This window comes from Acanthopagrus latus, chromosome 17, assembly GCF_904848185.1.
Source record: "Acanthopagrus latus isolate v.2019 chromosome 17, fAcaLat1.1, whole genome shotgun sequence".
Lineage (NCBI taxonomy): Eukaryota > Metazoa > Chordata > Actinopteri > Spariformes > Sparidae > Acanthopagrus > Acanthopagrus latus.
In genome coordinates this window covers 20,997,394-21,019,745 of record NC_051055.1, presented here as the reverse complement: position 1 = coordinate 21,019,745, position 22,352 = coordinate 20,997,394, and the positions used below count along the sequence as shown (strand labels likewise).

At 42.9% G+C, this 22,352-nt stretch overlaps 1 protein-coding gene across 1 annotated transcript in view; it reads right to left on the bottom strand.

The window, feature by feature from the left end:
- Positions 1 to 352: 352 nt before the first annotated feature.
- Positions 353 to 22,352, bottom strand: part of LOC119006336 (nectin-2-like) — an 83,701-nt gene continuing 61,701 nt past the window's right edge. The window contains exons 7-10 of the mRNA XM_037074967.1: positions 4,621 to 4,756; positions 4,407 to 4,464; positions 4,126 to 4,212; positions 353 to 2,128 (exon numbers count right to left, since the gene is read on the bottom strand). Of these exons, the coding sequence (XP_036930862.1) occupies positions 1,922 to 2,128; positions 4,126 to 4,212; positions 4,407 to 4,464; positions 4,621 to 4,756 (488 nt within the window). The 3' untranslated portion in view covers positions 353 to 1,921. The remainder of the gene's footprint in view (positions 2,129 to 4,125; positions 4,213 to 4,406; positions 4,465 to 4,620; positions 4,757 to 22,352) is intronic.

Sequence of the window (22,352 nt, the reverse complement as noted above, 5' to 3'; positions counted from 1 at the left end):
TGTGTTAAAGCATCTTGCAGCTCCGGCCTTTAAAATCTAGAGCCCTTGCATGGACAAATGGAGGTACTGCAGCTGCAGTCTGATGAGGCAGCTGTACGCTTCTAACATCTCTTAGTACCTACAGGTGAATATTATCAAGTCATAAAACTCAGAACTAAGTAAGGAACCAAATATTCTCTGATTCCTTTTTTCAAATGTTAGCATGTGCTGGTGACAGCTGTAAATCTACTGGGCTAAACCTGTTCATACTTTCAGTCCACACTGCCGCCACATGGTGAAATGGTGGAATTACAACCAGAGTGAAAAATGTCTGCAGCTGCAGAGAATAAAGACACGAATCACTCAAGTCAACTGATTTGATCAGGATCATAATTTAACTCTTTATTGAATCAACAAATGCCAACATGATTTTAAAAATACAATTCCTGAAGAGTAAAACAGTTTAAAAATTACATAACTCAATTAAAGGGAAAAACAAAATCACATATCATGAAAAGGCTATTGATAGATGATAAAAACAAACTAGTTGGCACTAAACACATAGAGACACATTTGGGTTTATGATGTAAAGGTCCTTTTTAACCCTTGTCCGCTGATAATGGACGGATGCATCAGGCTCCGTTTCACCCCCTGTTTGAAATTCATAAAAAAAGAAACTACTTAATCCTGCACTAGAGAGATGAGTTGCAACAGATTTCATGGACATAATCCAGATTTATCCTAATCCATCTGAACATGCTGGTAGACAAAGTGAATGATATAAAAAAAATAAAATAAAAATAGGCACAAAAGTTTTCAGTGTTGTAAAGTAACAGACATCCCCCCCCCCCCCCCCCGAAAATGCAGCAATTGTTTAAAGGACTGCTTTAAAGTATGGCTTTAAAGATGGATGCAAGTAAGTAAGTAAAAAAATAGAATACATTATTACAGCTAGAAAAATACAGACCAGTTATGTTTGATTTGTCAGCAGCTCTTCAATTGTGTTCCCTTCCACCTGAGTTGAGCTAACTGTCACTAAATTTTCACAACGTCGGCAGAGGCCGAAGACATAAGAAAAACAATTCAGATATGAAACACAAATATCCACACGTCTGTAATATTGCTGCAGCAGTTAAGCCCCATGGCTGTGGTTTACCCCCTGATGTCTTCATGGTCTGTGAGTTTCGTCTCGGCGCTGCACGATGAACTGCAACTAATAGCTTCTCCACAGGGTGCCTGTTTTACACCGACTTTGTGCCAGCTGGCTTTTGGAAACCGACAACAGCAGACAGATACGACTAGATGGAGGCAACATGTAATACCCCCAGATTGTGCTTTTGTTAACCAAGACATGTCAGGAACTATAACGTGTGTGTGAAAGCCCCACATTTGATAATGCAAGGCAGTTCAGTGTTGAGACTCCTGAAATGCAACAGTGGTCCTGACTGTAGTGTCACATTCATCAGCATATTCAGATACAATCCTGTCTTTGATTTCCTCTATAATCTAAGGACTGTAATGTCATTATATTCCTGTAACTGTGTGCTGCAGCTGTGCATACAACATACCAGCAACATACTGTATCTTGCTGGCTCAAGCTAATCAGGGTTTAAACATAGCCACATTCTTAAAAAAAAAAAAAAAAAAAAAAAAGAGTAACACACCCGAACCTGATGATTTCATAGCACATGCTACTTGTAACTTGATCACAGATAAATTTCACAAACAAGAACAACAGAGCTCTGTTTCTGCTGCACAGTACTGAAAACTCATAGCTAAGCACAAAATGTTCACATTCACAAGTGTTCACACTTTTCCGTCACAGAGCCTCCAAGTTGTTTCTCTGCAGAAATATTCACTCACTCGGTCATGCACACATATTTACACACGAACGCACACGCGCACACACACACACACACACACTCGTCTTCTCAGCATCTGCTCACACAAACATGGCGGGCGACACAAAGCTATCCCCGCGGTTGACATTGGGGCCCGGATGATAGTCCTGGGGGTCGCTGTCTGTGCGCATGTAGGGAGGCGGGACCTCATTGTTGCCTGGATCATCCCAGCCAGAGGGGGCAGCAGAGTAATAGTGGTCCCTGTCGTCATCAACATTAGCCTCATCATCATGGTAGGCATCCAGGTCCTGGCAGCAACAAGACACCAGTAAACATCATCCTTTATGATTTGATGAAATATCTCCAGGATCACTAGATCCTGTATCAACAGCCTCTGGTGCACAATGCTTTCTCACAGACAACATGTCATTCATCAGTTTCTGAAAGGCTTGAGCATGATACAGCAGTTTTCTCTCCATATCTGAAGGTAAAGTTCTATTAAGATCCTTTACGTAGTATATAACAATAAATAATGAGTGAGTACTGTGAAAATACTCCACCACAAGTAGAAGTCCAGCTTTTTAAAGTATTATAAAGTACTATCAGAAAAAAATACTCCCTGCCATTACCATTATATAATATACAATGTTTTTGGATTAATGTTACCCGTGCATTAACATTCATGCTGCATTTAACTACTTTGTACTCGGCAGGGTGGTTTAATCTACAGCAACGCACCATTTTCTGTAATCACGTGTTTGTGGTAGGGCTGTAAACGATGCATCTCTAGTCGATGCATTTTATAGCTATTCCAAGTTTTAAATAGATTTAAAACTTAAAATGTTCAGTATCAAATTTAGGGGGGGAGATAAAAAGAAATATTTCATCTTGTAAGAAACCAGTTACTAAAGTAGTCAGGTAAATGCAGCAAGAGTCCAGAGTACAATATTTTGCCTTTGAGGTGTAGAGGAGGAGAAGCAACAGTTGAATACAAGGGAAAGAACCAAACACTTCTAATCTTCACTATGTATAATACCCAACATAAAATTCTGTCATCTCCTACTGAGAGAATCACTGAATTTCCCGAGAGGGGAAATTCCTCGGTTACAGCATAACAAAAGTCCCCTGGATTCTGGTAGAAAAGTCCAGATAAATTGAGAAATATAACACTGCACTGTGCCACATTTTTGAAGCCTATAAACAGAGACAGAGTTCTGACATCTGAGTTTGTAAATGACGGAGCATTTTGATTTAGGGCAGGGTGAGAACAAAAAATATACATTGCCCATCAGGAAGTTACTAGTGCTGTTACTAAAGAAGCTTCATAGTGCACCCTCAAAAAGATTTCATAATTAAATGTGTACTGAAATAATAAAATAATTAAAATAGAGACTATACACAAGCATACACAAGGCCTACAGCACTGACAACTAGTGTGTGATACATTCCAGGACTGATTAGATCTACTGTGCTTCAGATGTTTTGCCTTTAACAATTCAAGTACTTATACCAAACAAATCTCTCCTCAGCTTGATGAGTGTAATAATGAAAAACCTAATCATAATCAATTACCCTGGATGGATTCTGACTAAACCTAAGATATAAACCACTGTTATTGTGTCCTCAAGCTTCAAGTTAATTGCTAGATTTCTTACTGCAGTCGTGCAGTGACACACACCATTAACCAGAGTCTTACTCTCCAGACTCTGTCTCACTGCCCACAGACACTGCGCTAACTAAATGACCATTCACACTTGTGAGAAACAATGAGACCGCAGCTCATCCACAGGCTTCCTCATTTGATTCTAGGGGATGGAAACTGTAATGGGAAATTGAATAAATAACGCACACACATCTTAATCTCCCCATGAATTCACAAATTGATGACGGTTAAAATATTAATCAGTAACCCTTTCAGCACTTAACCAAAAGTTTTCCTTTAAAAAAAGGCTTAAAGAGAACTGCAAGTTTTGGATTACATTTTAATGTGAGGCCTTCTCTCTCCCTGCAGAACAAAAAGTTCTGCTGTGTGGTTGCACAACATGTAATAATGGACTGAGGTAATGCTGTCTCATAAAGAAAACAGGAAACAACCTCAGACACCACCCTAGTGCAAGCAAGATAGCCAAAATAGATTTTCTAAATAAAAAATGGTGTACTGAAGAAGTTTGACTCGTTTTCATTTTGACAGAAACTCACACTGACTCACAACATGAAAACACAAACACAATGACTAATGTAGGTTTGAGTTTCAACAATCTGATTGTATGTTCCCTCCACTCTTTTAACCAACATGTTCCCTTACCGTGACCGGCTCGGCACTCTGGGTATTGTAGTATTGGTCCTGTAGTGGTCTGGTCTCGACCACAGGGGCATGACTTATGTTCATCTCCTGAGGACACACACACACACACACACACACACACACACACACACACACACACACACACACACACACACACACACACACACACGTCAGCACATTTCAGTAGATATAATCTGTTAGCGCTGCTATGTGTAGAACAACCTGACACAAATATCTGGTTACTGCTGTCCTGACAGGCATTTGTGTCGATGGTGACTCACCCTGTTAGCAGAGCTGTTGGTCTTCTTAGGAGGAGGGGGCTTGTACTTGGGTGGGCCGCTACAACGCAAACACACACACACACAGAGCTGTCCAGTGAGTCACAGAAACATGAGCCATGCAGCCTGGCATTTCATCTAATGGATCAATTTGCAAACAACACACAGAACAAACACCAAGACGTGAAAAACAATAGTGAATTGAAGTGATACTCACTCTCCGTTCAGTTTGTTGTTGCGGTGTTTGCGGTACATCGCTATGGCTGTTCCGATGATGGCCAACAGTATGATGACTCCAATGATGGCGCCTATGATGCTGCCTGTGGTAGCACCCTTCTCTGGAAGACGAGTACCTGCATAAATATGACGAAGAGAAGAGAGAAAATAGACAGAGTGAGACAGAGTCAGAGGAGGACCTGACTGGAGGGCACTACGATTGTCCAATTCATAACAGAGTCTTACTTTTTAAATATGATTAAAGAGAATCACTCACATTCGTCTGCCTTATGAAACCTCACTATAATGTCACGTCTACTCAGAGACTGTCATCAATTGAGATTCAGACTGTTACACTTAACTGAGGAGATGAAACCATCCATTATTATTCAAGATGAAAAGCAACAATTAAAGGAATAGTTGGACATTTTGGGAAACGCGTTTAATTTGCTTTCTGGTATGGCGATGGAAGAGAAGACTGACACCATTCTCATGTCTGTCTGGTAAATACGAAGCTACAGCCAGCAGCATGTTAGCTTAGCTTAGCATAAAATGGCTTTTAAAGGCCACTAACAGCCAGGAAAAAAAAAAATTGTATCATTTGATCTGATAATATGAAGCCTTATTGCTTTCAAAAGAAAAGCATCGGTGCACATTGATACAGCAGGTGGCAATATGCTCCTCCAAAAATGGCTTGCATTCAATAATGCAAAGTCAAAGTTCAATAATGCAGTCAATAAGCACAGAAGAAGAAGAAAACATGTGGCACGCTGTTGTCATATTCATGGCATCAGACTGCTGCACCTGGGAAGAGCCACAGCATGCAGACTAGAGAGCTAAACAACATTAAAATCATCCAAGTATCAATATTTGGATAACTTGCACAAGTCCACAAATCCACCTACTGGCACATCTAAAGCTCACTAATTATCATTAAAGTCCGTGTAAAGCAGAAATAAATTTGTGTTACGGACAAGAATGAAGCGAGATAGGAACAATCTGTGGTTAAAGATGGTTGTGTGCCAGGCTGCTTCTTGGCTTGGATCAGCAACCTCCTGAAGTCGCAGCTAGGTGCCTGGCAAAGGCTCAGAGCCAATAAACTGATATGAAGCTGGTATCAATCTTCTTGAATTACTCGTTTGAAGAGGAACAAGGGGACGAGGCTGCGGGACGCGGCCGAAAGCAATATGTGCTCCTGAGATTAAGAATTAACCCCGACGCTCAAATTGAAGAAAAATCGGAGAAAGTTTTTTTTTTTTTTTTCTTGAAGCAGAACTATGTTTTCTAATTTTACTATTTTTGTTAATCGTCTTACACTCCTTAATTTAGCCCGTGACTCATGCTCAGAGCCCGCCACCCATGTTGAGAACCACTGATTTAACAATATTAGAAGTCATACAGGGTAAGAGTGGAGGTAATATGATAAAGTTGTAGTTAGTTAGTACACTGTCAGACCCCCGACTAAAGGTGGTCTTGGTAAAAAGGAATGAGGATGTGTATATTAGCGTGTGTGCGTGTGTGTGTGTGTGTGGAGTACAGAAAGGGTCTTGATTAGAGCGTTGAGTCACATGGATGATTAAGGCGAACCAGAGGAATCATGCAGAGGTTCCACTAATGAACCATGACCACACCGAACATCCACTGGCACACGCACACACACACGGTGCACACACGCACGCACGCACACACTGTGTGTTTACTGAAGGTGCAACCCGGCTCATTATCCCCTCGTATTCCGTGGGGATTATGCTAATGAGGGGGCGGTAAAGGGCAGAGAGGATCTGAAGCTCATTTGATGAGAACAAACTCTGGTCCTAGTAATTGGAAGGGTCATGATTGAATGTTGTTAGCCCTCTAATTACAATTCTCCTCCAACAATAGACTACTTTGAATATCTCCAAAAAAAATCATTCTTTTTGCACTTACAAAGTGTCCTAATGATCATCTCTTTCCCCATTATTACAGCCCAGCACAACGTCCTCTACCGCTGACCCTACATGTTCTCCTGTGAACACAAGCTTTGGTTTTCCTTCGTCTTTCATGCTTTTTTTTTTTATTGTGCTCAGTAATGGCTTTCTGCGCTCCACCTACACAATGGGCTTTATAAACACTACTTCTGAGTCATGTTATTATAATTTGGGATTTTTTGTTGTACTTGATTGAAGGCATTTGAAGGTAAAAACACGGGAATGACAAAATGAAAGATGTGAAATTAATAAAAATTTCAAAACGGATCTGAACCTTCAGTTTGAAAAGCACCTTAATCCGCTCAGTCACAACAACAATCACTAAGCTGTCCAACTATTTAACAATGAAACAACGGGGTTCCCTGAATACAATAAAAGGAAAAATAATCTTTTGATGGGCTGAACTGAGTTAATTATGTTGTTTGGACTCATTCTGTGGGGGGCAAAACAGTTTTCCATTGTTGAAACTTAAATTATTCATACCTGGGGCCAAAACCAAAAAAGTGCAGCCGTCAGTTCATCTAAAGTAGAATTCTGATTCTAAAGCGACACAATTGTGCCACGGCACTCAAACATGGAGAGAAATATGTGCTTTATTCTAAAGATTGAAATCAAACAGCAATCATGCTCTTCGTTTAAAGGGTAACTCCACCAATTTTACATTTCTAAGTGTGATTACAGGTCTTGGGGATTACACTATTCAACATATGAAGTATAATGCTTTTTGTGGCTCCAGAGGAAACAGAAAGGCCTAAATTGCATTGTGGATAATGTAGGCACCAGGTTTTGAAAAGCAGTCCACTAGTCTGGCATTGCACTCCTCATTATGGAAAGTTTTGAAACAAATGATCAAAGTCAACATAGCATTGCCAGAAATATCACCTTTTTCGTTCCCTTTCCTTTTCAAAATCTGTTGCCGACCTTACCCATGATGCAACTTAGCTATTGGGTGACATCACAGAAGTGACTGGAGTGAAAGATTCCTGTACTTTCCCAGTATTTAAAAAAATGCTTTGTTAGTGAGATTTACTTGGTTTAAACTTATCAATGAGCAAAAATCAGTTCAAATAAGAGTTTGGTTTGAATCAAATATGATGTACAACACACAGTGCAGTATGAATTATAACGTTTTGTTTGCTCCACTGCAGAACTGCATTTATATAACAACACTCCATGGGAATATTATCAGAACTGTAACAAAAGACGAAGACATTCTCAAGAATATTGATTATCTTGATAAAACTCAACATATATCTCTCATTAATGGTTATGTAAAAGTAAGTGAGAATTCCCTGAAACTCTGTTCTGATGATAAAAAATAACCGCCAAAATATCAAATTGTAATGCTGAGTTATCGGGTTTTATTTTTGTCAATATCACATTACGCTAAATTTGCTACAAGAAGGTTATTGATGGTTTCAGACACTTGTGCAATCAAGAGGTGCTGGGGAGGAAATTCAGGCCAGGCTGCAGGAAATGAAAACTAATTATTCATTCAGCAGTCTGACTCTTAAAAGTGTCTGAGCGGGAGCTTGTAAAACATACTTCTGTTTCAGCTCATCCATAAAACGCCAGACTCTGGGTTATAAAAGAACAGGAAATGTGAACTTTAAAATGAAGAATGCTAAATAATTAGTCGAATTTTTTATAAAGACTGTCATGAAAGTGGGTGGAGGACATTTTACTGTGGCATTTTCAAAGTTATGATGGCTCTGCAGATGGAGTGTTAAGTAATTTAATAGGACGGAGGGATGATTTGCACAGAAAAACACAAGAAGATTGAAAAAAAAAGACTGGTTGTCTGCATAAAAGCTGAAGCAATTGAGACGGACTGGATGTGAAATATTAGCAGGCATTTGGGCTCTATTACATTTTCAACTGTTGCAGCTGAAATTTGGCATCAGGCACAAAACATTTACTGGCATAAATTCAAGCCTATGTAGTGTTGACCGTCTGCCACATGGTGGTGCTGTGTCTCTTTAAGAACAAACCGCCCACCGGCTACAGGGCAAATTCATTCTGAACCCCTACCTGTCTCGTCTTTCGAGTGTTTTTGCGTTACTGCTTCCTCATTCCAGTGCCGTGTCTGTTTATCATCACACCGCCCTTCTCCATTTTGGCTCTCGGGATCTTTTTAAACTAGAGCCCCCCCACCCTCCACCCTTTTGGCTTTGCCTTATCTCGCGGGTGTCATTATCCAACCAAACTCATTTTCACTCAGCAGGTTTCAGGTAGAAAGCTGCTCCTTCCTCTCAGATAACCTCTGAAAGAGAATACAGAGCTGCTGCAGGTAAAAAAAAAAAAAAAAAAAAAAGGCCAATTTTAAGGATTGAGGTGCAGTGATCATGTGTGAATGACTTGACTCGAGAGCATGCCCTCTGTGTTGGCCCTGGACACCGGCCATGACTTGCACTAATGAAATATCCCAGACAGAGAGAGGGGGAGCGTGTACGTGTACTGTACGTCTGCCGAGCCTGGTTAAAATCCCTGCAGCTCTTCGCCAAGGACACACAACCAGACACACGGCGACCCCGCACACAGAGCACCTCAAGACCATGCAGCCATACAAAACGTGAAATATGCGGTCTTGTAGCCACACATACATCATTGCATTAAGGAGCAGCTGGCATCCTCTGCTGTAACCTCATCACTCAGTCTGACGTATTTACGCAAACACACTGGTCTGCAGCGTGCCCTTTGCCCTGCTGCCTATCACACATACACAACCAGGACGCATACATATTCAAACATAAAAATAGACACGGAAAACAAGCGCATATACAAAATAACACAATATGTTTCTGAGGCTGGAGGCAGCTTTGTATCTCAAGCCCAACCTCGCCCGTGTGTGTGTTTTAAATTCACTGTGAATGAGAAGATGGTCCACAGTTCAAACTCAGTTAAAGGTCAGCGCCATTCTTGTCAGCGGATCAATGCAGGGGACCGTCCAGTCCGATACACATCTATCCCTTCCTATACGTGAGCCCTCCATTGCTCACCCGAGCCTGCCTGGCCAGCCAGTCAACCATAGACCACCACTCTCCCACGGGGCGTGGGATGAGAGAGGGGGGAGGGGTGGAGTGGGAGAGGAGGGAGAGGAGATGTGGCTGGATGGTTGGCTGAAACTGTCTGAAATTACCGCAGACCCACTTCAGCAGAGTTGAAAATACCACCAGTATCTCTGGAGTTTTAGGATGCAGGGCTGGATACCGGCCGCAGCTCTGCAGCCAATGGTGAGACTTTTCTTCTTTTTTTTTTTTCCAGATTTACCTTTATATTCTCTTCATTCCTGCCTGAAAATACTTGAAAACGGGGAGAAAAATTCAGGAGACGGATCACAACTCCTTAGAAAACTCGGTGCATATGAGTCACTGACGGGAAAAGCTCAAATGAGGAGCGAGTACTCTGTGAAAGAGGATTCGGTGAGAGATGACTCAAGTCGAGGCGTCGGGGTCCAAACAGAGGAGCTCAGGAGAGTGACAGTGAGAAGAGAGGAGGTGAAAGGAGAGGAATCAAACATGGGGGAGAGGGGGTGAGGCAGCAGGAACAGCCAAGTGAGATGGAGGGTGTGATTAAGAGGCTGGCTTCAGATAGGTTCAGAGGGATTTCCCGGCCGCTGCCTGCAACTGGCTGATCACAGGCTGAAGGGATGAAGGAGAGAGCGGGAAGACAAAGATCTCACATCCCTCTCTTTTCCACTCAATCCCCTGTTCTCTCTTCCTGTGTGTTTACGCCTCTCCCTGGAGGGATTAAGGTTAACATGCTGGCCTATCCTCAGCTTCCCCGCGCAGGCCGGGGTTTTTGCTGCGTTTATCTCTGCCTCCTCCTCTGCTCTCCTTCCATCCATCCCTCCTTCACTCCATCCCTCTTTCCTGTCATTCCCGCTCCACCGCCAGTGTAATTTGGTATTCGCTTGTTTGGCCCGGTAATACGACAGCACAAATCTGCAGCGTCTCCCTCTGCATCTCTTATCTCCTGTGCCTAACGAGTAGAGATAAGCCTGTTTTTATTACCCTTCCTGACCTCTTCCACAAATCTGTAGACACACACACACGGCATGAACACTCACACACCTACGCAAGTTTCAACGACAGACTGCCTGCTAACCGACCTGAAAATGGGAAATTTTCATCTCTTCCGGAGTGCTGCAGATCCACTGGAGAAAAGGTTGAGATATACATGTGGTCGTTCTTGGCTTAAGAGATTAGCAGGCCACTGGTCACTAGAAAAAAACAATCCTACTGTAGCTCATGATCAAATTCAATCCTAATGGGTTAGCTTGACTTTTTAAAAGGGACAGTTGACCAAAAATATCCAAAGCCTGAGGCTTCCTGCTGGCTCAGTGGGGCATAGCCTCGGCCATGTGGCGGTGACGTTGTGAGACCGTCCCGCTTGTGAATTTCGCTGCTTGTCATCTTCCCCCTTTTTATCCACCCTTACATCTCGACAGTCACTCTCCAGAATGCTTTTCAGTAAAGACAGAAATGTCTACTTAATTATATAAATCCAAAGTGTTTGATCAACCTACCACCATTAACGGCGGCGAGGGAGCAAACATGTTTTTTGATTTCGTATTCCCTTTTAATACGGGCAAGATTTTCTTTGTTGTTTAAGAAAATGTCAGCGGGAACTTGGAGGTTCGCCCTTAATGCAAAGTTTGGATGTAACGAGACCAACAAACCGGTTTCAGCTGAATCCCAGGCTGAGACACAGGCTACAGTTCTACCCGGGCATAGGAAAAAAAAAACACCAGGCTACCAGAGTCACTGCAGAGTGCCTGGAGATGAGATTAGGGCTGAATGAATTGATGACCTCTGAAAGAGATTAAGATAAAGAACAGTACATGTAATCTCATTGCTCACTAAGAGAAAAGAGAAATCCTAGCCTTTAAATTCTGAGGTTAACCTGGTAAAAAAAACACGCACCCTATCCATCCATTGATGCATTCGCTCAGGCAGAGCTGTGCGTACAACCTGCCTAACACTCTGGTAAAACAGTAACTCAATAATCAACCGTGTAGATAACTGCACTGAGCGGGGTGAGAAGAAGACGGGAGGGAGGGAGCTAAAGGAGGCAGAAAAAGAGGAGAAACAAAAGGTAGCAAAAATAGAACAAAGTGAAGCTCGTGGCTACACCGACAGGGTACATATACGGGCCCGAGCCTACACGCGCACATCTACACCTACGCGCACGCACTTAAATTATTCAAGATCAATGCACGTGCTTCAGTGTTGAGTGCTGCAGCTACCCCTGACATTAATTTTATGGCAGCCGAAGACCTGCTTCACCCACTACCCCACTTACAATCGCCATCACTGTCATTTACTATTCACTGCACTCACGAGGCCATTACAATTCATTTCAGCGCAAAACAAATCAGATCAAATTGATTGTGCTTGTCCCGACAAGATGACCAGCTGATCGGCTCAGTGAGGAGAGACTTTTCTGGTCTGACAGAAGGAAACACTGACTGAATTTGCTGTGTGTGTGTGTGTGCGTGCGTGCGTGCGTGTGTGTGTGTGTGTGTGTGTGATGTTGGTTGCCAGGCTTTTCAGTGATGCTGGTCATTTCTAATCTACTGTGATCCCAGTGCATTTCAACTGGCTGAGGATTAAAATCATGTCACTGACACCGTGTCTGTGAGTGTGCGTTCAAATGTATGCAAGTGTGTGTGTGCGTGTGTTTGTGTGTATGTGGGTGTGTGTGTGGGTTGTGACATTTTAAAAAGCTGTGTTGTGGTAATGTGAAAACTCTGCATGGTGTGTGTGTGTGTGTGGGTGTGTCGCTGCTCTCCCTCTCCCTCTCTGGGGAGACAGTGTGTTCCCTGCCACAGTGCATCAAAGCACACTCAGTTGCCTTGGGAGAAGGCAGGAACTCTCTCTCCATCTCTACCCCCTCTCTCTCTCTCTCTCTCTCTCTCTCCATGCCTCCATCATCCTCCTCCCCTCCCATCCTCCCTCTCTTTCCTTTTTTCTCTCTGACAAGGTCGCTGTTCGCCTCTTGCTGTCTCCCTGTCAATATTTACAGTCCACTTTACACTGGCACCGAGGTGGTCGGCTGCAGCCAGCGGAGAAAGCGGGGCTGCATTAGCCAAATGTAGCTGTCCACTCAGGACATGAATGATCTGTTGTACTACAAGCAGCACTCTGTTTCTCCCTCTGCCTCCCTTTCTCTCTCTCTCTCCCCCTCACACACACATACATACACAGATGTAAGGGTGGGAGGTAACAGGTAGAGCCAGAAACAGCACACAGATACTTAACAGGAGAGTAAAGAGTGCTCAAAAATCACAGGTCAGGTTCTTGCCACATCCATTGCAGCACATTAAATGGCTGAAACTATTTTAGCACTTTTCATTATTAACATATTAGCAAGAATGACACATTACACCACTGTCACAAAATTAAAGTGGTGAAATTAAAATGCTACGTGTTGTATAATTGACATGATAATAATGATAATTCAGAGAAATTGTAATGGTAAGTCAAATTATTCATTCATGCAAATATGTACTGATTATGATAATCTAGTACATAGAACATTACCTCCAGGGGTACAATTAAATGGTACAATCTGTTACGTCAATACAAACCAAGGTTAACATTCTTTAATCATCAGTAATGTTTGTAATGCATAGCAGTAAAACATATCTGTCATTCTAAATATGACTGACGCACAAAGTGCTGTTCTTCCCATTGGGTTAGACTGTTATGTTTTACATCAGAAAGTACTCTTTATACATACTGTATTAAAAAAAACATAAATAACAAATTTAGTTAATTTTTAATCATAACTGACTTGAGATCATTAATTTTTACCGCAAAGTTTTGTAGAACAACTGGAGAAGACAATTTCTGAAGAAACTGTGGTGTGTGGTTTGGTGTGAATGCTGCTGGAAGTTGAGTACGAAAAGTGGAAAAAGTGGGGTAAGGGTGAGGATGCAAAATATATTACAGGCTGGAAGCTAAACTGTAAAGCTGGTTTGAATTTGTATGGAGAAGCAACTGAAAGAGTTGTAAAAGTGGGAAAGAGTCAATTATTACGAGTGGGAAGTTGAGCTGATCTCATATCATATTTCAATGCGGTTTCTGGCTTAAAGAATGAATAAGCAGGTAAAAGTAAAATTTTGATTTAATAGTTGAAAAACTGGGAAAGGGATGAAGGCAACATTTATTATAAGCTAGAGGCTGAAGTACATGACTTGATTATTGGCTGGGAGCTAAACTGCACAGCTGGGGTTTGATTTGTATGAACAAGTGGCTGGAGGAGTATGAAGAGTTGTAAAAGTTGGGTGAGGTCAAAGGATGCAGAATATAGTTAACTAAGCCGGGAGCAAAAATGTACTGCTGACCTGAATCTGTATAGAGAAGCAGCTGAGGGAATATGAAGACTTGTTAAAGTGTCACATATGATGAAGTTGAACAAGTCTGAAACATAGGCTTCAACACATAAAAGTTAAGAACTGTATTTATTTTTGGACAAGTGGGAAAGGGATGAAGTCTTATATATATTTATATATCTCTTTGAGAAGCACATTGCTTCTTTAATGGTGGGGAGTTAAACTGCATTGTTGGCTTTGATTTTTATGAAGACGGACTGAAGTATGAAGAGTTTAAAGGTGGGAGAGTCAGTTAATATGAATGGGGCTGAGAAGTTGAAAACATTTCACAGTGTATCAAAGATGATAAATAACTCTGAATCATACATTTTTAAAAACATGAAATCTCTCACATAATTGCAACACTATTCCAATTAAAGTTGATAAGTCTTTAAAATGTATTGGTCCTTAATCATAAAAAAAAGCAACCTAATGACTTCTTAATTGAAGAAACATTTTCACAATGATCATATGTGCTTTCCTGATGAGAGAAAAGATCAATACCACTTTTATACCTGTGTGTAAATTATGGCCTGGAAATTAGCGTAGCTCTGTTTAACACAATGACTGAAAGTAGTTGGAAAAGGCTACCCTGGCTCTATCTGAATTTAATAAAACCAAATATAAATCTGTCTTCCCCTCTAATGATCACTAATCAACAGGTAGAATGTCAGTTATTGAAACTTGGCAAAAACTGGAGCGAGCCCGTTTCCCCCCTCTATGACAAGCGAGGACAGTCACAGCCTGGTTCTATCGCTCCATAGTGCACACACACTTGAAATCTGTTTGATCTTCACATCCAAGTCTCTGCGAGAAAGCGAGTAAATGCATTCCTCAAAATGTCAAACTCTTACTGCAAATGTTAAAGTGAAAATTTCAAAGGCTCTTCCAATAGCAGCAGGTGTCCTACTTCTTCTGTGAGAGCAGCACATAAGAACACATGTTTGAACCTGAAAGTAATCAGGTTATTACAGTAATCTCTGAGATCACATTAGATTATCCAGATGTAGTGGAAAATGCCTTTGGTAGGTAACGTACACACCTGTGTAAACACTGTAATTCATAGTAAATGCTGCAATCTGAGAATATCCAGCTTTCTCCTTTACCTCACGATGCCTTCAGGCTCCACATCCATCTTCTTGCCCTGCTTTTTCTCCGCTCTCCTCACCCCAACACCCCCCCACACCACTCTCCCCTCCTCCTCTACCAGTGTCACCACGGCCTTGAGGCCAGGCAGTCGGGAGCAGCTGGTCTGTTTACCTGCCCTCCTAACTACTGCTAACCTCTGGCTAGAAGGGACTCTCACCTCATTACCCACCACTCAGCCACACATACAACCCTCAAACTCTAAGCTAGCCTCTTAGATTTCTCCCCTACAGTCAGGATGCGACACTGTAATAGCCACCATGTATCGCAATCTATTCAGCTGCCTGCTGTGAAGCAATTTTAGATATAATGAGAAGGGGAGGAGAAAAAAAAGTAAAATGTCTAAGACTTGGCTACTGCTCCTTGCCTCCCTCTTTCTCTAAAGTGCGGAGAGCCAGTGCGTTCATTTCTCTCAACTCTCACCGACTCACATGTGAGCGCTCATCATGTCGCCCTCCTACCAAGCTCCTCACACAGACTGCCAGAAAGGAAACGGCGCGCGGAGGAAGAGGCAGAGATTGGCGAAGGAGGGGAGAGACAGCGCAGAACATATAGGAGAGAACATAGAGAACTGAGAGAATAGAAGATTCAAGCTGCAGGGTGGAGACGCAGACACTGGAGATGTGTAGGGTGGGGGAGAGGAACTGAAGAACGAGGGGGGAAAAAAAAAAAAGTATGTGGCACAAGAAAAAGTTGCGCGTGTCCCGCTCATTCAGCAAGATAACATATAAAACTAATGATCCTCTTTGAGAATTTGCTCTGGTTTTTTTGGGGGGGGGTTCTTTTTTTTGTTGGAGTAATGATTTCCTTTCAAACGTTGTTTACCTGCTGTATTGTTGACCGCAACGAAGGCAGCAAGAAAAAGAGCCTCGCATGGAGTCCTGAGAGTGCCGTAGCAGTAATAGGCCCCATCTCTCCCTCAAACTGCCTCTCATCAGCCGCTGATTAATGACACACAGCGCCGTAATGGCCCCGCGTGCTCTCCACATTCATTCACTCTCCTCTTCATCCCGTACCCCTGGAGAGAGACCACAACAATGCGAGCTGTCGAGACACCCAAAACTACGCTCTTGCCGAACTCGAATTCAAACGCTCATTAAGAAAGACGTTTCCTCCATTGCCATTCAGTTATGCATTGCCACTGGAAGCGGGTGGACAGAAACAATAGAACACAGAAGAGACGGGAAGGTGGGGAAGAAAGCATTCACAGTCCAATTTATCTGTGCGGGAATAAAGAATGGTTTCATTAGTGTTTAAATGCGGTTGATTGGCTGCTTGGCAATGGAGTGCGGGTGATTTATGCAATGGTAAAAAGGATGCAACCTGTATTCTGGCACAAGATGTGTACGCACACACTCTCGCTACACAATTCAAATCTGCGCCTCTGGATACAAAAACAAACTGTTGTTGGAAATCAGAGATGTGTTCCTCTTTTGATTCGGGGGAACTGCTGTACATGTGTCAGAGTTGTCAAAGGTCATCACTGTGTCTGCTCCACAGCTCTGTCAGCAATAAATCACAACACAGCACCGCTGCAGCACACTGACCGGAGTCTTTAAAGTGCAAATACAAACATACAAATGTGAGCATGCACGCCGGCAGGCACATGTGCCAAGGCGTTCGCACGAGCACATGCATGTACACAAAGATCAGCGTGCAAACGGATGCAAATATTCACATCTATGGACACGCTTCAACCCTCACACGTCACGGATGAAAGACATCAAACTGCCATACATACATCAAATGACATTAGGCCAAGTAGCCGCCAATAAAAAAAACCCTCGAAGCATCAATAATAAATCTACATTCTCATCCTCCACCGTGTATTGAATGCACTGGAGGCGACGCCACTGATCTCATTGTTCCAAACCGAGAGCGGTTGCAGGCGCAGGTTAGTTATTGGAAATGCTCTTTTATGCACTGTTGCTCTGAATATTCAGATATTACCAAACTCTTCAACCTCCTCCACCTCTCATTGTTGCCTGTTCGGATTCCTCCTGCCTCCCCCCTCTGCGCGGGGGCGTCTGTTTATCTTGGAGTGTGTTTGTGTTTTGTGTTCTGTGTGTGTGCGCTTCACAGCAGCGGCGTTTATGTTCAGCGCGAGTGTGTGTGTGGGGTAATCAATAGTGTTTTCTGTGAAGGACACTTGGGAGCAGATTGAAACCCAAATCCAAGCTGGCATGAAAGACAACATGACAGAAACACTTGCTGTTCAACCTGAAGGGGCTCAGTGTGACATCTACCCTGACTGTTGCTGAGCGTGCGCACACACACAAGCACACACAGCTTTACACACACACACACTTAGACACGCCTGTGGAACCCATGAGAGTGTCTTCAAATACAGTTACAAACATTTACACACTGCTACATCAAAGCAGACAAGCTAATGAGTTATTGACCGGCGAGTTTACACACAAACATACATCGCACACCGCGTTGCATCCATTCCCTGCACGACGTACGTGACCAGAGTCGTTGTCACAACTAAGGGCAGTGTGCTTTAATAAGTGTGTGTGTCTGTCTGTGTGTGCGTATATGCCTGCCTGCTTGCCTGCCTGTTTGTGTGCGTCTGCGAGTGCTTGCATGCATGCATGTGCTGGGCTCACTGTGTGTACACAAGTCATTATTAGAGGTTTAGTGTGTGCTCACCAGTCAGTCAGGCTCCAGTCAGAGGAGTCAGCTTAAGGGCTCATAGCAGCTCCCTGAGGAGACACTAAATACCATCAGCCGTTTAAATCCATCCATGACCATTTTAAATATGCAGCACACACTCACTCCATTTTTAATAAGTGCTCTGAGCAAGACAGAGGGAGAAAAAAAGGAGAGAGGAGAGACAGAAAGCGAGAGAGAAAGAAGTGGAGGGGGGGGGGGGGGGGCAGACTTAGGCAGAGGGAGAGGGGGAAATGTAAGGGGGGGGAGGAGGAGAGCGGAGTCTGTTGCATTGATTTCTTGGCAGTTTGGCACCGGCCCTGATTCGCCTGGAAAAGCCACAGATGTGTCAGAGCCAGTTAGGCACGCCAGAAGAAAGGGATCGAGCAGACACACACACAACTCAAGTCACATGCATGTACACACACAGCACATGTGGAGACAACATAATACACACACAGACACAGGGTACACAGGGAAATGTGCTCATAAATAGAGAGAGAATACCCAGCGTGCTCTCCCAGTGTCTGCGAGTGTGTGGATTACAAAAGGCACCTGTGTGAAGTGAGAGCCGGGGATGATGCAAGAGGTTTTGATGCCTTTCTGAGGGAAAACCAGGCATTTCTCTCTGAAGGCAGTCAAAAATAGATGCTATTACACACACCTAGATGGGCAGTAAATTTCTCCTTAATCCCTGGCTTAACATAGTTCAGGAAAAAACTGTCGGCTCTGCTCAGCTTTCAAAGCACACCTGACTGTGTGCGGGTGCACGCACAGCCCAGCAGAACAGCGGGCAATAGTCGGATGTACATTTTGATCTGAGGGCGGATGAGACATTAGGATCAAAGTCAGGGAGCTGGAGAGAATCAACTGATCTTAGCTCAGGATCCATGAGCAACCTCCAGACAGACTACCTGATTAGCTAGGCATTTGTGGCCTAAATCCAGCATGCAATGGTGAAGGGAATGTTGATGATAAAGCCTGCGGCAGAATTTTATCTAGGTCCTCTTCCAGCTCAGGATGGCACAGGTTTGAAGTGCCTGATTTCCACTGGGGTCACCTATGTAACAGTAAAGAGATTTGACAGATGCGTCCATCAAATATTTGTTAGATCTATTAAAAAGGCACACTGGGTAATTTTGGAGAAGAAATTTGAATTAATAATTTGGATATTTACAATATTAATGGAGTAATAATACAAACTCTAACATGTTTTCCATAACTGAATAAACAAGCGGTTCTCAGAAGAAAATCAGGTCCCAAGAACACAGTTTGAAGCAGACATAAACTGCAAAAGTAAAAAAAAAAAAAAAATTAAAACCTTATGAAATAGTGTTGTTGTTTGTTTTCATGACTGGATAAACTCAATAAACAATGAGTTTGTTTAGGCATTAAAAAAATAAATTAATCAGTCAATGAAAATCATCTTTTCATCGAAATGTCTTCACCAAAATAACACTGTGCACCTTTAAGGCAAAAGAGGAAATTGTTGCTAAAATGTCATTATTTAATTTATTTATAATTTATGAGTTTGCTTGTACATCATTCAAACAGCTTAGATGAAGCTACAAAGCCCAAAGAGCAGACTAGTATTTGACCTAGTTTCAGTTTGACTTTCTTTAGTAAACTGTCGAAACAAGAATTGCAACTTTTATTTTCATTCATCATTCATCAGTAATCGGGCCCGTTGGATTCGTGTTTGGCCTATAAAATGGCAGAAATGTTCCCAGAGCTCGAGCTGTCATCTCTAAATTGCTTGTTTTGTCGAACCGACAGCCAAAAAACCTAAGATAAAAGTTTGTTTTCACATCCAGGAGGATGAGGCAAAGCAGAAAAACTCTAATTGAGAGTGTAGGCTGCATTCGGTATTTCTCAAAATCATTTAATTTGCTGCTCATCAACAAATCAATTAATCAAAAAATTCTTTCCACTCCAGCTGAAATGAAAAAAAAAAAAACTTGGGGGTTTTTATTGAAGCACTTGTCACTTGAGTCTTGGATTCTACGGCTGGAGTGGCTGTTTAAACAAATACAAGAGGCTATACAGAAGCTGCTTGTATCCATCTTACACACACGACTTGCTTTTTCACCGCCTAGTGAGTTAATGATGGAAACGACAGGTGCAGGCTGTGTGCGAAACACTTGCCACCATTTGTGTAAATCCTTTATGTCAACAGCGTTCACTCAGCGGGAATGATGTCATTCTAAGTATAACAGAAGAGCCTAACACCATTTCCTGCACACAGGCAAACACACACGTCTACGAAGCTCAGTCCCTCTTCCTCCAGGTGACAGGTGTGTCACAGCGGTGTGGCAAGAACCTGGTGATCCCACCCGACAGACTGAATGACCGGTTAGTCAGCTAGCCGGCTGACTCACTGACCGGGAGAACGGGAGCTCACTCGCCGGCATGCTGGTCGCATTGTGCACACACAAAAGAAGAAAAGGGTGAATGTGTCACTCTGAGTTTACACACAGATACGAGAGGAGATGCTCAGACACACGCACCCCGGCACCTGAGATGCAGATTAGACATGGTATGTTTATTACCCTCAGTGCCACAGACGAGACCGGTCCCGCGACCTCCGTTCATTTGGCTGTCAGTGAAGACACAATAGGACAGTCACACTTTCTTTGACGCGCCACTCTGGAATGTTAATCACCACAGAAACCCATTATCTTCACATCCTCTCGTTCCCTCCCTCCATTTGTCTTCCTCTCCTTTTAAAACCTGACAAACTCATTGCTCGTTACTAGAAAGTACCATTGTTTCATTGAGCGCACATGTAGAGGGAGACAGAGACATGAGGCAGGGGAGATAAGAGGAGAGGCAGCGGAGAGGGGAGGCCCGCCTGACTGCTGGCATAAATTGGGGATCATAAAAAGTGTCGTCCCGGAATTAATCTGCGAAGAATGAATAAAGTGAAGTACCGCGGGGAGAGGTGCGTGTATGTGTGTGTGTGTATGTGTGTGTGTAGGTGGTTCTTGAGTCTATAATGAAGACACAGGAATGGGAAGGGAACATGAAACACACAATTTTAAAAATGCATTCATAAGGCTCGATGATGTCGGCGCATGAGGATGTGTGTGGACATTTAGTTTTTCTATGTGGGTGTGTATGGAGCACAGCTATTGTTTAAATGTTCCAAGTGTGTGTGTGTATATGTGGGGATGTTATGTGTGTCCGTGCCTCAGCTGTGACATACTCCTGCTTCTCTCTCTCTGCTACAGCGCCTACAGGAAGTGCCACATACATCATGAATTTTATGCATAAGGCTGAATGTCAACACTGATGCATAATTTTTGCGGTAAAATGCTAAATGTCACCAAACACCAGGCTCTGTTTCGGCTGACAGCGGGCCCACGACTCACCAGAGGACACGCTGGCAGCCAGCAGTCGCCATGCGAGCCGTCACAGGCTACGACTGTACTGTACGCAGTTGTGGCAGGAGTGGCAGAGTAGGCGACAAGCGCGATCGGGGGACAAAGAGGGTAATGAAAGCAGATTTGAAGGAGAAGTCAGACAAGAGGTTTTTTTTCTTGCATTTCTGCTCACTTTTTTTTTCCTCTGCACACACAAGCATTAACAAAAAGAGGAAAAAGAAAGAGAAACAGTATCACCCATGCGTTGCATGATTCAATTAATTAACTTGTACTTTCAACCTCAAAGGCTTAGTGAGGTCTCTCATTGCTCTCTGTCCGACAGGATCACATATCAGAAGGGGCGATTCACACATTTTTTTCTCTTACTTGTGGTAACCAAGTAGATAGTTTTGGGTTCCACTTGGCTTAATTCTGTTTAATCAGTCTCAGACTTCCACTGCCACCCCTGAGGCCCCTGGTATCGCCTTGTTTTCAACTTTTCCAATTGTGGTATTGGTGCAAAAAATTCCTCTGCAGCTTGGGAAGCATTATCCCCCAAAGCCATTATAAGAGAAACCTCTGTTGACAGGACACCTCAAACGGCAGAAAGGTTCATTATGGCTTTTTTTTATCCTTGTCGGTCAAAAAAAGTGATTTCATAATCTGTGACCACACCACAATGTAAAATCTATGGGCTGAGTGGGAACTTGTGGGCGGGGCCAGCAAAAGAAACTCTACCAGAAATATTCAGTGGGCTATAGGACCCAAAAGTGAGCCCTAAAGTTAAAAAAAATTTTCAGTGTATGCGCCGGGTGAGCAATTCTGATTGGACTGAATGGGTGCCATCATTGGGTTTACTATCTAGTTCTATTTAAAATCTATGGAAATGTATCCAGAAGAAGAAGAATAAGCTACAATTTGTCCCTAAATGATGACAACGCCCATCTTAAGTCACAAAAAAACGAGCTCTGCTGTGGTCTGTGATGCTTTCACCGACTCCAGGGATCGTCAATCTCGGGCGTGACTCAGCACAACTCGATGGGTTAAAACTGGCAATGAAGACGTAAATCAAAGCCGCATGGTTTGACTTGGAGTAGCAACAAGTGCCAGTGGAAAAGCCCTAATGAATGTTTTAAGGAGGACTGGATGTTCAGAGATGCTCCATTCATTCATTCATATTAAAGCACATGCATGAGAGTCGTTCTCCTCCTGAGCTGTTTAACTT